The 16,858-nt window shown below is 41.1% G+C and overlaps 1 protein-coding gene across 3 annotated transcripts in view; it reads right to left on the bottom strand.

The window, feature by feature from the left end:
* Positions 1-1,563: 1,563 nt before the first annotated feature.
* Positions 1,564-16,858, bottom strand: part of LOC119379023 (Kv channel-interacting protein 4) — a 501,724-nt gene continuing 486,429 nt past the window's right edge. For all 3 annotated transcript variants that reach the window (XM_037648158.2, XM_037648159.1, XM_049411849.1), the window contains 2 exons: positions 13,830-13,892; positions 1,564-5,017 (listed from right to left, as the gene is read on the bottom strand). In XM_037648158.2, coding sequence (XP_037504086.1) covers positions 4,970-5,017; positions 13,830-13,892 — 111 coding nt within the window. In that variant the 3' untranslated portion in view covers positions 1,564-4,969. The remainder of the gene's footprint in view (positions 5,018-13,829; positions 13,893-16,858) is intronic.

The following is a 16,858-nucleotide window of genomic DNA, read 5'->3' as shown; positions in this document are numbered from 1 at the left end:
TGCCAGGAGGCACTGCTCCGATACACCGCCTCGTAAGACGGCACTGGCAGACGACCCCGAAGCGCCGCCATTACCGGACGCCAGCATTGTTATCGGAGACATGCTGCGCCCCTGACTCGGTCGGTCGTGAGAACGTGCCGACGATGCAGTTCCCAGCTGACGAGGCAACACTCGAACGGCTGCCACTCTCAACGGCAACCGGCGATGGTCAAAAGCACAGAAATATTCACGTTTTCGGCACTGCGCACGGCGAAGAAAACGGAACCACGCAACTACGAGCAGACAAGCTGTCGGTGAGACCGGAAGTGCTAATATTAATGTTTGTTCGGTGTTTTTAACGCGATAACATAATATAAACATACATATTATCTACTTATTGAACTCAAAATTAACAACGAAAGTAATAATGAGGGTGTTATCGTGATTATAACATCAGCCAATGGTGGAACTGCCGACAATCGCGTCATATTTTGCGGACTAATACATCATTTGTCGAGAGAAGAAGGAGCGATTTTCAGCTGACTTTGAGAATTTATTGTAAATTCCAGGCCGTGCGCATCGCTGTAATATTTGGCTCGCGTGTTCTCGGGAGCCTCGACTACCGATCGGCAGCGCTTTTTGAGCATGCTCGAAAAGTGTTGCAGGGCCCCTTTAAAGGTTATGCAGAACTCCTATTACTCATATCTTTCTCAGGGATTCATTGCATCTTATGCTTGGTAGCTATAGTAAACCTTCCAAGCAGCCTCTTAGCCTTTTAATCAGTTGTTCCTGCAATTTCATACGCACCTTACTGAAGATGTACACAATAAGAGCATTATTGGCATTCAAGCCAATGAGAATTTTTTCGAGTGATCCTAATTAACATTACTTTACAACATAGTGAAGTGGTGAAGCCATAGGCCAAAGTCATAATCTTAGAATTCATGATTGCTCAGCAGGGAAAGTTTGCAGGTTAGATCAGGTTAGGTACAAGAAGTCTCATTCCTGATCTGTATCATTCAGGAAAAAAAGAAGAAAAAAAAGTACAAAAATGGTGGACAAGCGTTTGTCTCTTGGGAATTACAGATTCTGAAATGTGGCAGGGAGTGATCAGGTGACAAGTGTTGCAAAGTTTGCAACAGAATGAAGACTTTTCCAAGTATCTCTATGACAGAAGCTTAACAAAATACGGAAAGGAGCACACACACATGCGAAAATGTACTGAAAATTAAGATTATCTAAAAAATTATGGTTTTTAATGCCATTGTACATGTGTACACAAGATGACACATCCAGTTTTGAAAAATCTGGCCATTTGTGATAAAATCAAACTGCAGTTTGTGAACTGCTTTAAAAACCTGTACGGAATATACTATTACAGTACAGTAATGAGTATATGCTGTCCTCACTGCATCTGATGCAGTCAGCACAGTGTCAATGAAACAACTATTTTACCAACATGACACCTAGAAAAAAACGAATATCTACCACATACCTTTGTGCTGGATCCATACACTTGGGTATCAGCTTGGGTGAAGTGATGAGTGTTCACAGGGAGAAAAAAAACTATGCATGCCACAAGAATGTTTGAGTAAGGAAATTTTATGACACAGTTGTTGCAGTCTGTTTGTTTTGTAGCTTTATCATATATACATATACATTAGAATTTATTACAATTGAAATGTACCAAATACAAATGGCTGAAGTGCTGAAAGAAACACTGCTCCAGTTTTTGTGTTGTCACCAAGACAGCACTTGCAAAAAATATCTCAACAGAGCATTTTATCACGTGGAACAAGAGACCCTTTTTACACTTGTGGAAAGAAAAGGAAGAAAACATCAGCTACTGCATTACACCAATGAGCTGCAAGGAAAATTAAACCAAAAGAATCTGCACAGTGCTTTAAACACCAATGATTTAAATCAGAAAAATGGTATTAGCACAAGAAACAGGCCTTTACACCTCTTTAGGTGAACCATCGCACAACTCTACTGTTGAAAAAAAAAAGTGTGCACAAAAAAATAAGGGCCATGTTCACCCAGCTTAAATTTAGGAAATGCTGCATTGAAATAGATGAAGCATGGAAATAAATGAGTCTCCTACAGCCTAAAGAGATTATAGTTATAAAATTTAGCATGTATAGAAGAGAGAAACGGGGAGCAGTTTACATGCATCAATCTCTTTACGTAAAAATTGGCTAATGAAGAGTGGAGCACATACTCCTGATTGCCGACGAAACATGGGAAATGACATTCATACAGTAACAGCTGCACTATGACAAACATACTCCATGGCATGAGAAGTTTTCCAACAGTAGTGACACTTCTAGTTGCAGACCATATTCGCAGATGACCAACTTTTTCACAAGGCTGAAGAGGGAAACATTTGTAAACCTATCTACGCGCAAAACATAAACATGTCTTCACTGTAATCCAGTACTTCAAAGGGAGAAACATTGTTTGGCAGACAGTGGCATTTGCTTCTCTGAAACAAAGTCCTTGGCCCACTGTATGATTGCTCTGCTATGTATATATTTATATATATATATATATATATTTATATATCAATGTGTGTACAAACAAGACCCATTCGAGCTTTCGAAACAATGTAACCACTATGTGTCAGCAAACAGCTGCTGGGTCATTTGTAATAACACACTTTCATTCTTATGCTGAGCCAGGCAAAAAGCTGCGTCAAAGTATACTTTAATATCTAAAATGGAAGAAAAATAAATTAGAGTATTTGCAAGGTCATTTAAATGAAAAGGCTTGCCACCTGGCAAGGTCATGGCAATGCACTTTGTTAAGCCAACCTTTCATCTGTCAGCAGTGTACTTCTCACATGGAAGATTCCCAAAAGGGGCACTTTGCTGCCCTTCGACCATCCCGAAGGAACCGCTTGTGCCGACATGCACCAATCTGGCAAAGCATGAACAAAGTGAGATATGTAGAGTGTGCAATGCTGCCCTGACCGGTAGACAGCAGCCAAGAACACGCCTGTGATGCACATACCCACCACTGATGGGCTTGCTCGGTTGAAATGGCACATCAATTCCACATTGACATCACCTCAGTGAGGCCCTTGTACAGTGAAGGGCACGGAAGCATTAAGTACAGACCAGCATTTTCCTGGTCAGAAACTGCGTGTTAAAGAATGAAAGTTACCACCTGAAACAATGTACATATACACTCAGCAGTGGATAACAGAGTATAGGTGAACATAACAAAAAGGACATTGGTGGAAAAAATAAAAAAAATAGAAGTAAGTAGTGTCTAATGCACATAACAAAGGCCAAAATATTATGGGCTGATTTTTTTACAGTATTACTTCTTATGGCACATTCCAATCCACCAAAGTTAGAAATTAATCTGGGACACACCTTATTAAAATCACCTGTAGTCTGTTGCAGCTTCTAGTAAAACAGATGTGAAGATACCTTGAGCGCCTACCTCTGCTTGTGCCATAACAGGAGAGGATTCACACCAGCACATAATAAATTAAGTGTATGTAATAGCGCACATAAGTGTCTGACTGTGAAATAAGAAGCATGTCTTTACTTGTCCCAAAAGTGTACAAAAATTATGCAAGAGTGCATGCTCTACAAGAAAAAAAAAATAAGGCTGGCATTTAATTTCAGTTGCAAAAATTGTCTTAGGCAGTTGAACTTAGGCAGAGAGAATGCGATTCCAATATGTAAAATGCATGGAATGTATCTGAATAAAATAAAGTATTGCATGAATATGAATTCACGTTCACAATGATGCGAAGCACCCCTCAAACCCACACCTCTCTTTCAATAAAGTTAAATGAGAAGAAAGGCAGACTGTTGAACATGAGTATCCATACTTCTGTTCTTGGCATCCTGCCCTAGTTTGAGGCTCCAGGACATGGAAAAGGGGGGTGCTTAAACTTGTGTTAATACAGTTAGTCTGGTTACTATGATTAAAAAGAGAAGCCAGTGATGATTATTTTGGTTAATTAATGTCATTTTAATTAATTTTCAATTAAATGTTTGGTTGTAATAATTGTTTAATTATTTACTATGTCATTGATTATTTGTAGTAATTAATATGACTAATAATCATTATTAATATGTCTCGCACAGATGTGGGGCTCAGCTACACTTGATGCTTATGTTAACCAAAAGAAATGCTTTCCTGTAAGCTGTTATCAATATGCCAGCCAAAAAGAAAATGATATAGAAGCACAAGCAGCAGGTGACCGTAGAATGTGCAATGAGTCAGGTACAAGGACTTGCTACCTTCTTTACCCAGGGGTGGATCCTTTCTTCCTACAGAATTTCAAAGCCCAAATGATGTTATCTCTGCTACATAGTAAGTACAAGAAATATACCAGCCACCAGTATTCATTAAATGATTTCTGTGAGCAGTGTGGCCTGGTACCAAGAAATAAAACGTCACTTGCGTGAAAATTTCTAACCTAACCAAGCCAAGAGAAAGCAGAGAGCCATGCGCAACTCAGGAGACAATTAAGATGCAATCAGAGATATGACAGCCAAGAAAAGCAATGATATAATGGCAAAGTGCAACAGTTCACTGATTACTTTCGCTGTGGAAGAATTTCGCCCCACCAAGCAAGGCTGGTCACAGACCTGCCTGTTTGGCATGTTTATTCACAGTTCCAAAATTCAACTGCCAATACCCTGGCAACATTAAAACCGAAAAACGGCGCACACTGTTCCACACGCTTCGGATGTTCAGCAGCAAGTACCAGCCAACCTCAGCTTATCCCCATGCACACAGCAACCTGCTGCAAAGACCCACAATGGTAACTTGGCACTTGAGGAGGTACGAGTTATGGGTCACTCGCGCTGTTGCTGTCTTGATGGAGCGCTGGCTTGAGACTAGGCACCGATGAGCAGGGCCACTAGGGCTGTACTTTCTGACTGCCTACAGCATCCGCTCTCGTGTGCACTCGCCGTTGAACAAAGAATTCAGCTGCTCATTTTTTTTTTACACATTTGCAGCATCACAGAATAGTGTCCAATACGGACATGGACTTTGAAATGTTCTCATCCTGCAAAGAGAATTACAAAAACCATTTTAAGTATTATGAAGCTAAAAATATTATGTTTTGTTCTTATGCAAGCATAAAGCAAGTATAATGAGCATTTGCAAGAGACAGTTGGCTGTTTTTTCAGTTAGGAGTCAAATGTGGGTCATCAAATGAAACCAGCAATGCGGTGGCAAGTTGGTGCTGGCTGCTGTGCAATGAGAGAAAAAAAGAGTGTTTTCTAGAGTTAGTTGCCTGCATTGTTGGTTGATACTTTTAAGTTTAACAAGTTTTAAGCCTACAGGTTTCTGCTCCGTAGGTAAGTACCGGTAAGATGCAGCTGTTCTATATGTACCTTCCTCTTGAAGGATAGTGGTAAACTACCATTTATGATTTGAGAATGCCTGCCGAATGTGCTCCATCCCATTCTTATTCTTCTAGTTACTTCAGTTTCATGGTTTGGCTCCGCGGTCACTACCTGTCCTAAGTAGACATATTCCTTTACCACTTCCAGTGCCTCGCTACCTATCGCAAAGTGCTGCTCTCTTCTGAGACTGTTGCACATCACTTTAGTTTTCTGCATATTAATTTTCAGACCTTCCGTTCTGCTTTCCTTGTCCAATTTAGTATCCATGAGTTGCAATTCGTCCCCTGGGTTACTCATCAATGCAATGTCATCTGTGAATCGCAGGTTACTAAGGTATTCTCCATGAACTCCTATCTCTAACTCTTCCAAACCTAGGGCCTTGAAAATCTCCTGTAAGCACACGGTGAATAGCACTGGGGAGATCATGTCTTCTTGCCTTACACCCTTCATTACAGGAATTTCGTCCCTTTCTTTACGGAGGACTATAGTGGCTGTAGAGCCGCTGCAGATTTCTTCCAGTATTTATTTATATGGTTCGTCGAAGCCCTCATTCCGCAGTGCCTGCATGACCGCTGATATCTCGACTGAATCAAATGCCTTCTCGTAATCTATGAAGGCCATATATACAGGTTGGTTATACTCCGCACATTTCTCTGTCTGATAGTGTGAATAATGTTTCTCTATCACCTGGTGATAGTGTGATTACCCTGTACGAAATCCTGCTTGGTCCTTCGGTTGATTGAGTTCTAAGGTGGTCTTAATTCTATTAGCTATTATCCTTGTAAATAGCTCGTAGACAACGGACAGTGAGCTGATCGGCCTCTAGACCCTATGCAAAATCGCTGCCATCTGTCAGAGGTTCGACGAAGATGCTGATTCGGTTCCATGTTGGAGGCTCGTGTCCGAATCGTATTGCTGTCGCTGCTATAAATTCTTGCTTGTATCCGCTTTTAAAGCAAGCAATAGGGGCATAAAAACGTCAGATGAGTGTGTAAGGGCCTGTACACATTACCGGTATTTCCTAGTTATTACGTTTACAGTTATTACATGTAAAGAACTGCCTCAAGAGAAGAAAGTACAAGTTTGTCACCGAGTCACATGTCGGCCTGCCGTCGGTGAGAATGAAGCTTTTGGCTAGGTTTTAAATATTGTCTGTCTGTTTTTAGTGTAGTGAATAAAGCCTGATGTATAGTGCATCTAATTTAAATAAAACACTGTCCTCTTTATTTTTGAAACAAAAAATATTTCGCTACTGTTGTCACTGACGTATGCTATGTATGGAATTACTGCATGGTTAAAATTTAAGACATTTCCGCATCTTGCGCTTGCGAAAAGTCAACATGAAAAGTGTTAGTTAATTGCTCCAAGAAGTAGGTGCTGATTAGCTACTATTTTATTGAATATCCTTCTGACATGTGCTCATAAATAACATGCGAAGAATCATGAACGACACGCCAAGAATATTTGCGTTCACATCGTCACTTTCGGGACATACTTGCGCCTTACAATTTCAGCCCGTTGCAGCAAAGCAGTTTTGCGTCGCCGACTGAACGCTTGCGAAACCACCTCAGCGCGTAACCAACGGTGGCGCACCCACTGTCGAATGTAACACATTTGCCGGAACAACATTTTTTTTTCAGTTTCATACGAAAAGTGCCACACACTGGAAGCATACAGGATTTTTCCGAAGGGGGATCAGCTTTCGGGAGAACCTAATATGTGCTCTTCTTGGGCTACAAATTAAAAAAAAAAGTAGCGGTTGGGGCGGTCAGGAAGGACATCAGGGCTGCCCTTCTGAATTTGGCAGTGATACCACATGAAATGCTTGAAAAATACGCATAGTGAAGCAATACGCGCGCAAGGCATCCCACCAAACGCTATCTCCGTGATCGAAAACAAAATACACACAACACGCTCCAGCACCATAGGTCCGTTTGCTGAGAATAGATGACGCGCACGAGCTACCTGTCTAACATTTAAGTGTTATCGCAATGTAATAAACAAAGTTAATGTTGTGAACAGCAGCACAGGCATGCGCGAATAACTGCGATGCAGCTTTGAAGCTCGTACACGAAGCCGGTCTGTGTGTGCCTGCAAGCACACGGCGCGAAAATTGTCTCATTCTGGCATGACATGAAATAGTGTTCTCTGACAAGTGCCGATGCGCTCCCATATCGCATATATTACGAACGGCGAACGTAAACTCGGCATTAGTCGTAAGCAGTAGCCGCAGCAACGAAACGATCTGCTGCTTCTCGTCGGCTACGAGGAAACCTAATGACATGATGGTTCGTTTCCCTCAAACCTTTCTTCAGCATCCCGATTTCCTCAATCTGAGCAACACGGCACACGTAAATATGTCGGCAATGCCGTTCCTATCAGCTGCCACACATTGATACATACTCTCCGTGTGTGCACATGAGGAGCGTGCTTAGCCTTCAACATGGCGGAAATGCACACGGCAGCTGCTAGATGGCAGCAGATTTTCCATAAGGTCTATAATTTTTTAACACCTTGATATTCCCTTTCTTATGAATTAAGATGCTGTTAACATTCTTCAGAGATTCTGGTACCCTCACTGTGAAGAGAGACTTCATATACAGGGTGATCAGTTTTCATAACACAATCTAATCTGTCCACTGTCTTTCAACAGATCTGATCTCACCTGATCCTCATCAGCGGTTTTGCCTCTTTGCATTCCCTCCAATGCTTTCTTTACTTCCCCTGTCGTTACTGGTAGGATGTCCGATTCCTCTTGGCTACTACTACTTCTTACATTATCGTCCTGGTTGTCCTGGCTACTGCACAGATCTCTGTAAAACTTCTCAGCTACTTTAACTATCTTATCCATACTGGTAGTGACATTGCCTTCCTTGTCCCTTAGTGCATACACCTGATTTTTGCTTCTGCATAGTTTTCTCTTCACCGCTTTGAGGCTTCGTTCGTTCTTTAGAGCATGTTCAATTTTCTCCTCCATATGTCGGCTAGCTTACGCCTATTGATTAACTTCGAAAGCTATGCCAGTTCTATTTTGTCTGTTGTGTTTGAGGCTTTCATCCCTTGACATTTCTTAATGAGGTTTTTCGTCTACTGGGAGAGCTTGCCAGTGTCCTGTCTGATGACTGTACCTCCGACTTCTATTGCACACTCTGTAATGATACTCGTCAGGTTATCATTCATTGCGTCAACGCTAAGGTCGGTTTTCTCGGTCAAAGCCGTTCTGGAGCGAGATCCTGAATCCCTGTACTTTCCCTCTCAGTGCTAACCCATTAATTGGCTTCTTGCAAACCAGTTTCTGCCGTTCCTTCCTCAAGTTCAGGTGAATTAGAGACCTTACCATCCTATGGTCACTGCATTGTATCTTGCTAACCACTTCCACATCCTGCACAATGCCAGGATGTGTGCACAGTATGAAGTCTACTTCATTCTTAGTTTCGCCAATAGGGCTCCTCCACATCCACTTGCGGTTCGCCCGTTTTCGGTAGAAGGTATACAAGATCCGTAAAAAAAAAAAAAAATCCACGTGACGATGGAATTGCATAAAGAGGCCTGGGGTGCGGCCTTACCAATGCTCACAGCCGGTACTGCACTCCCTTACCAGAGAAGCATTGGCCACCCTGGTGCAGTACTTGGCCACTACCTCCCACATAAATACACCAATGTATACATAATCATTATATATATCAACACACTGAACTGCGAGCGGCGTTCGCAGCTCAGTGTGCTTTGTGCGCTTGCGCATCATCGGCAGATCTCGTTACCTTTCGAGAATATTAGACGCTACCATATCCCGTGCTCAGCGCTCCTGCGATACTGTTAAAGAATTGCAAGGGTGTACACCCCGTTTCACATGGCATGATTACATTTGGTGCACAATCACATGAAAATTAACGATAAAAAGAAGTGTAGTACATCATAGATGCACCTAGGGTGGAGTGCAGTGCTCGTTGAATTAAAGACTACAACATCGTACATCATTCTGAAGGACTACAAATGTGTTGAGATTGGTAAAATATAGGGATGGGCGAATAGTGAATTTGAGGTTCAAAGCAAATCCGAAGTGAATAGTGATTTGGTCGAATAATTTCGAATCGAATAGTTCGAATAGTATTTACCGCATATTATTAAGAAAAATGAGCATTTTTGTCATGACCCTTGTACAATATTTTTTAGGATTGGAACTAGGTATGAGTGAATGTCACTTTTTTGGTTTGAAATGAAGTGGAAGCAGCCTTGAATAGTATCAAGATTTGAATAGCAGTAGGGTGAAAGTTATAAGTGGTGCAATGCGATACAATTTAAAAATAACTATACTTAGCGCATATAAGCCCATATAACGCGCTTTTAAACTTAAAAAAATATGTACATTTACCCTTGAAGTGTGGCTTCGTGGCAGTGCAAATTTCCCCTAGATGGGTTGTTTCACGGCACTGCAACTAGACGCTGCAGTGAAACCACCTTTACAGGGGGTTATGTGCGGTCAATTGTATACATATATTCGTTCATTTCGATTACTTTGAAATTTCGAATAATCTAAATTCGTATTGAAGCGAATTCGAATACTGTAATATTCGTTCGATATTCGAAACACCCGAATATTCGCCCAATACCTAGTAAAAGACAGTAATAAATTGCTTTGTCCAAATCGATGCAGTGAATTGAGAGGCCGCATAAAAGTAAGACATGCTTACTCAGTAATGGGTAACTATTTTGCATAAGCGACCTCCTTTGTGTGTTTATTCAGGAAATAAATTCTGGTATTTTGCGTGCTAAAACCATGATACAATTATGAGGCACGTTGTAGTGGGGGGCTCCGGGTTAGTTTTCATCCATCTGGCGTTCTTTAATGTGCACTCATATCTAAGCACAGCGATACTTTTGCATTTCTAAATTTTGCTTCAATCAAAATGCAGCCACTGTGGGTGGGAACCGAACCCATGTCCTTGAGCTTAGCAGTGCTACAACTTAGCCATTAAGCTACCAAGGCGGGTGTGTTTAGAAACCTAGTTGTCTGCGCAAAAACAGCAATAGATCAGGATCACTTAGATGAGCCTCTATTCGAAGCAGTCTCTCTATGCAGGCTGCAACAACTGTTCAAGTTAAAACTTTAAACCGCTTTGTTCTGAACCGATATCTTTTTTGAGTTCAGGTTTCGTTTGGTTTCAAGCACACTCCTAGAATACTGGCTACGGTTCGGTATTTAGGTTTAGTTCCAGCTAGCATTCTGGTTCAGGTTCATTTCAACCTCATGATTAAAACCTCTGCAGCTATCTTCTTGGCAAAAAATTATTAATAAATTGCTCTATAGATTATACAACTTTGCCATTAAAAATTTTATATTTAAAGCAATACATTAGAAGGTGGTTAAATAATTTGTTATTTAATGATCTAAGCTCATAGTAACAAATACTTTGATCTGCTAAAAAATAGTGAACAAACACTATGTAGGTTGCAACCAAGTGATATACACTTGAATTTTTCAATACTTGAAACAAGTTACCTGGAACACCCTGTACAATATGTAACTGAACAGTTCAATTAAAGGGACACTAAAGGCAAATATTAAGTCGACGTTGATTGTTGAAATAGCGGTCCAGAAACCTCGTAGTGCTACTTTTGTGCCAAGGAAGTGCTTATTTTGAAATAAAATCGTGTTTTAGTGGTCCGCATCGTGTTAGCGCACTTCAAATCACCCACCTGAAGGTGGTTTTTCTCCCGTCACTATTGCCGTGCCCAACGTTGCCCGCCTTTACTGCGCAGCGGCGTGCACCATTCGGGCATCCGGCCACATCACATTCATGTGGCATTTTGTCGAACTTTCTGTCGGAGCGACTTCACGAGCGCGCAAAACACACGCGGCAGTATGCACTTCCGAAACTACCACTGAGATGCGACCGTGTGAGCGAAGCAGAGCGCCGGGCAAAGCGCAGTTCGACAAAACGGAACCTTTGAACTCCGTGCGCTGTTCCAAATGGCATCGCCAAAGAGGTTCTTTTTTCCATGAATCAAACAGAAACGAACAAGCAGCATTTTATTACTGCTCTTGATGCACAGAAGGTTCTTTTTTTATTGCAGCTAGTTTGATTACGAGTGATTAATTGTAGTCGGACTCTCTCCCGTCATCGGGATCATTTCCAAAATGTCCCACTCGTGGCGCTCATCGTGTGGTACATTTAGCTTAATTTCTCGGTAAGTAGAGCACTGCTGTTGATAATATTGCCGTTTTAGATGTTGTCATACATTGAGCTTTCACTCTGACATAAATTGTTATTTGCCTTTAGTGTACCATTAAACTACTGTATGTAGCTGTACCACAGCTGTACCCTCTAGACATAGCTGTTGTGGCCAGCAGACAGTAGACAACAGCACTGTAAGCCGACGCCAAACCTAGTTTGTGCTGTTGGTATCGAAATTCATGGAGAATGTGTTCCCGGAGAAACTCGAATGTCCAAACAGTTTATGCCAAAAACCGGTAAAACTGTATGTGTACACTATGTTGTTGACACATTAAGAAGCCGAGTCCAATGTCGCATGCCCAAGCTGTGCAAGTATTCAGCTCCGATCCCTCATCACATAAACTTTTGACGCTGATAGTACATAATCATTCAACAAATTCAACACAAATGTTTTAGTCACGAGATATCTAAATGAACAAGACAGAGCTGCTTTGTGTCAAAGCTAGGCAACATTCCCCTGTCAAGGATATCATAAAACATCACTTCAACACATTTGAGCAGACAAGGGTGGAGGCTTGGGCTTGTTGGAAATTCATCACAGTAAACTTACAGCGTGAGGACACAAAGACAAGAAAGAGGACAGCAAACTGCGCTGTCTTACAGCATAGTTTATTGCTGCAGCTGTTTCATGTGCTTATATACATGAGGATGTGTGCGCAGAAGGAAGGGGGAAAAAAGATAAAAGGACAAAAATGAATAAAAGAAGGCATTCATACAGCACACATGTCAAAGGTAAGTACAATCAACAGCTAAAATTCGCAAAATTTCACACACACAAAAAAAACTTATTACGATTCGTCCAGAAAGGTAACTTCACTAGGAATAAAAGCAACGGTGGGGGAGCTGAAGCAAGCACTACTTAGTTTTCCAATGTGATCAGCTTAAATGATTTGGCGTGTGAGCTGATATCTTCTCTATCTATCTCTGCCATTGCTGAACAGCTGCTCAAGTGCACAAAACGTGAAGATGCTGCGCCCCTTTGCGGCCAGTCTGTTGTCAGGCATCCACTTGTTATGATCCCCCATATTCACGATGTGTCTCACCGACTGAAAGAAAATTGGCCAGCGTGCGCATATCAAGGTAGTTTTTTCAGCTCTGGAAAAGCTGGCAAAACCTTGTAAGTGAGTCAATGACCCGGCAAAACATCAAAGTTTCTGTGCTTTGAAGCACACAGATCCTTCTGCGTCATGTGCCACAGGCATAGTCTACCAGATCCCCCTGTCGTGCGGTGATAAATATGTTGGGCAGATTGGGAGGTGCCTCATTAAGCGGCTTAATGGGCACCAGAACAACTTTCACAATCAGCATAAGCATTTGGGTATACATTGCAGGGACTGTGGCTGCGTGCCCATTTTCAGGAGTACGCATGTGTTGGCAAGGAATTGATTTCAGCACATGTGCGAAGTCATTGAAGCTGATCGCATCATAAAACTGGGTATTGCTTGCAACAGCTCCCCCTCCATTGCTCTCACTCCTAGTGAAGTTACCTTTCTGGACGGATTGTGATAAGTTTTTTTTTTGTAGGTGTGAATTTTTGCAAATTTTTGCGGTTGATAGTAGTACTTACTTTTGACATGTGTGCTGTATGAATGCCTTCTTTTATTCATTTTTGTCCCTTTATCTTCTTTCTCCCTTTCTTCTGCACATGCAACCTCATGTATATAAGCACATGAAATGGCGGCAGAAATAAACCATGTTGTAAGACAGTGTGCGCAGTGTGTCGTCCTCTTTCTTGTCTTTGTGTCCTCACACAGCAGGTTTACCGACCTATGAACAGGTCAGATGTGAACTTTCTTCATGGTAGAAAAGCTCAGAATAATGTACATGAATCAATAGAAACACAAAGCAGGCAACACAAATATACAAAGTATCGGCTGCGTTGAACTGACTCCCTCAAAGTGAGCGCCTTGTTTCGGTGTAAAGTCACATTTGTACCTGTAGCCATATATTAACCTGCTAATATTTTTGTTAATGCTACAGCCAAACCCGAAGCAAACAAAATTTTTTAAAAATGTAGAAAAATTTATTTTAAGAAATTAATAAATGAGCAATGCTGAACAGTCATCAAGAATATCATAGAAGGCCAACAACGCTTTCTTTTTCCTAAGAAAATGATAGCTTAGATAAAGCTGCCAGTGACAATAGCCTATAATACCACAAACGATCCAAGCATCCTCTGTAATGGATGAACACATCTAGAACAAGAACTGAATGGAAAATAGAGCATGCTTACCTTTGTACAAGAATCCATAAATTCATCAATTGTGACAACGCCATCCTTATTGAGGTCGAGCTTCTGAAAAAATTGAACAAGTAAAATGAAAGGTGAGACTTTCATGCCATATGTGCCAGAAGGGAGAAGGATAAAGTAATATTGTTACATTTTACACTGCCTCAAGAATATGACAGCAATCAATCGTATACTTGACTTTCTTTAGTTTTATATAGCAAAATGCAAGTCATAAAAAGGGAGAACGAAAGGGAGAAAAGGGAGTCACAAAAAGGAAGAACATCTTGTGCATCTACCAGTTTTTATCTACATGCTGAAAGCCCAAGCTTTATTTCCAATTGCTCGGAGTAAAAAAATGACTAGGGAACCTCTGCATGTAGTGGCATGATTTTGAAGTTGTCCAAGTTTAGAGAATATTTAAATTATAGAATGTTCCAAGAGGTGTACCACTTCGTTGGAAACAAGTTTACTGATGAACTCTCATAGCTTTTTTTTTGTCACTATTTATGCAATCTGTCGAATTGTATGCATGAGTTCAAATACTGCTTTAAAGGGAAGCTGAAGCACTTTTAAAAAAAAGATGACTATGGAATGTGTAATCGCAGTTTGATCCCTGCTGAATTCGAAAACCAATGTAAGAGTTCACAGAAGTGAATGCAAATAGCATTTCTTGGCAAAAAAAAAAACAGCGGCTGCAGCCGCAGGGCTTCTTGAGATGCTGAGCGAATGCGGTGATGTCATCTTCGATGTGCCGTGTCATCAGCACCATCAGCACTGTTCCGATCTGTTCCACCAACACGCGCAGCTGGAACTAGTCACGGAGGCCACGCTTGGAGATACGACAGCGCTGCACAGCTCCGTCAAAGCTACCAACGATGACATAGTTCCGGTTAGTTTGTTTCTACGCCTACACTTTCGGCGTGTTCACGTGGGCAGAGCAAGACGAACTTTTCTTTCGCGTATATTAAAGCTCCTGCTGCCACAACAGCGAAAAAAATTTTACCATTGTGGACAATAATGTTGGTCCTTGTTAACAACAAAATTTTACCGAATTCCTAAACCACTTCAGCTTCACTTTAAGAAAAAACCAACAACCATGTGCAACATCTTTCACTTGGTGATTATTTTGTTGCCCGACAGAATTTACTTAATTAAAGGGATCTTGCAATACTTTTAAACATGGTAAATAGGTCTATACAGTCATTAGAAAATGTTGTCAGAAATACGGCAGCTTAGCCAAGTAGCATTCTGCTTTGGATAGCACTAAGCCAAGAATTTTATTTGAAGTAAAGCTGCTATGGGGGCTAGTTGGTAGGACTTTGTGGCTTACTTGCGCTGCCAGGGACTGGACGAAAGGACAAAAGAAATAGATACACACAGGATGATGCGCGTACAAACTGGTTTACTTCGGTGTCAGACACATCCTTATGTACGACCCGAAAAAAGAAGAAAGAAAGGAAAAAGGAAAATAACAGCAAAAACCAAAAAGCATACATTGTACATCAGTTAACCACGTCACATACAAGATAAACACTTGCAAAACCATCATGTCTAAGTTATCATGGCTGCCTTTAAAAACTCAATTTCTTTTTGAGATATGATGATCGATGGTGCGCTAACGCCACCTTTGCTGGTATGAATAAGAAAGGCCTCAATAATTTCTCTTTCAGTTTGATTAGGTGCGCGCTTCAACACTTTTGTACCCGAAAAAGGTCTGCCTACATATTGTTGGTAAAATTGTTGGTACTAATCCAACAATATTTTTCTAAAATCCAGAAGAACAATCGTGTTCAGTGAGATGGTACATGAAAACACAACGTCTGCATTGGCCACATTTTTTAGACATCATGACTATTCGTGCCTCTGTGAAGGTCAACAGTATCTTTAGGAATGCTATCTTTATTGCTAAATCTAAATTTGCTAAATAAAAAATATGCATTTCTGAGCTCAAATAGTGCAATAAAGAATTACAACTTTGCACTTACAAGATTGAGTGATAGCATACTACTTGAGTTGTGCTGCCCCCTCCATTGCCATTATTCAAGATTTCATTTTTGCCTGCCCCATCATGCCTTTGCATACTCTGGTGCTGTGTGCCATGCTTGGAAATTCTGCCAATGACCAGTGTAACAACTTTCATGAAGGTGGAGGTGTCTTCATACGTCTTTTTATTATTATTTAATAGAAAACTTTATATGTGCTCCCCCACACTAAGTTTTTGCATGTGACTAAACAGAAAATATATGTATGTTTACATTTGAGAATGTGGCTGCACTGATTACCACATTCGGTGGCAGTAATTCTGGGCTTATTCAAGATAGGTTAAAGTACAGCAATGGCTGTAGCAAAGCATGATGCATTAAAAAAATAAAAGAAAAGAAGATAAACCAACAAAAGGAGAACCTTAACATGTTGAATGCAGATATAGTAAGGCAAATGAAAATTATATAAATTTTTTTCAGTACGAGTGCATACGATAAGTTTAGAGGTGCAAAAGTGACTAAGGCTATCCTGCAGCAGCGACAAGGTGATAAAATATCGCTGGTAAATACAACATAGGCTGTAGTACTTAACCCTTTGGGGGAAAATGATGTAAAAATACCGTGCCGCAAACAAGTCCCAAATGGTTGATGCCATATATATACGGTGCCATCTATATGGTTAAAACAACGTGCCAATTTTTCAACACTCTTTTGCCCAGCAAGTGCTGTCACCCTGCAGGGATGCAGGGAATTTTTTCCTTGCACTGTTGACCTTTAGTTTCCGTTCCAAGGTTTGTTTAGCCATGGTCTTGGACAGTGTGCTGAGCATCGCTCGCACATCTGCACATGTGCAGGCACGCAACGGTAAGTTTAGTTTCGTCTCGTGGGCAGTTTCCATTTGTGCGCTCGCAAAAATAATGTATATCTGGTTTCTAATCTCTCAAAAGGTGACCGCTTGATGCTGGCTCGCTTATTGCCCCCTGGTGTGCAATTTCAGCTCTTCGCAGGTAGGCGATGTGAACAATGCCGCTGTATACAAATGCTGTAACC

Source organism: Rhipicephalus sanguineus, chromosome 1 (genome assembly GCF_013339695.2).
Source record: "Rhipicephalus sanguineus isolate Rsan-2018 chromosome 1, BIME_Rsan_1.4, whole genome shotgun sequence".
In the NCBI taxonomy this organism is placed as follows: domain Eukaryota; kingdom Metazoa; phylum Arthropoda; class Arachnida; order Ixodida; family Ixodidae; genus Rhipicephalus; species Rhipicephalus sanguineus.
This window is presented reverse-complemented; position numbering and strand designations above follow the sequence as displayed.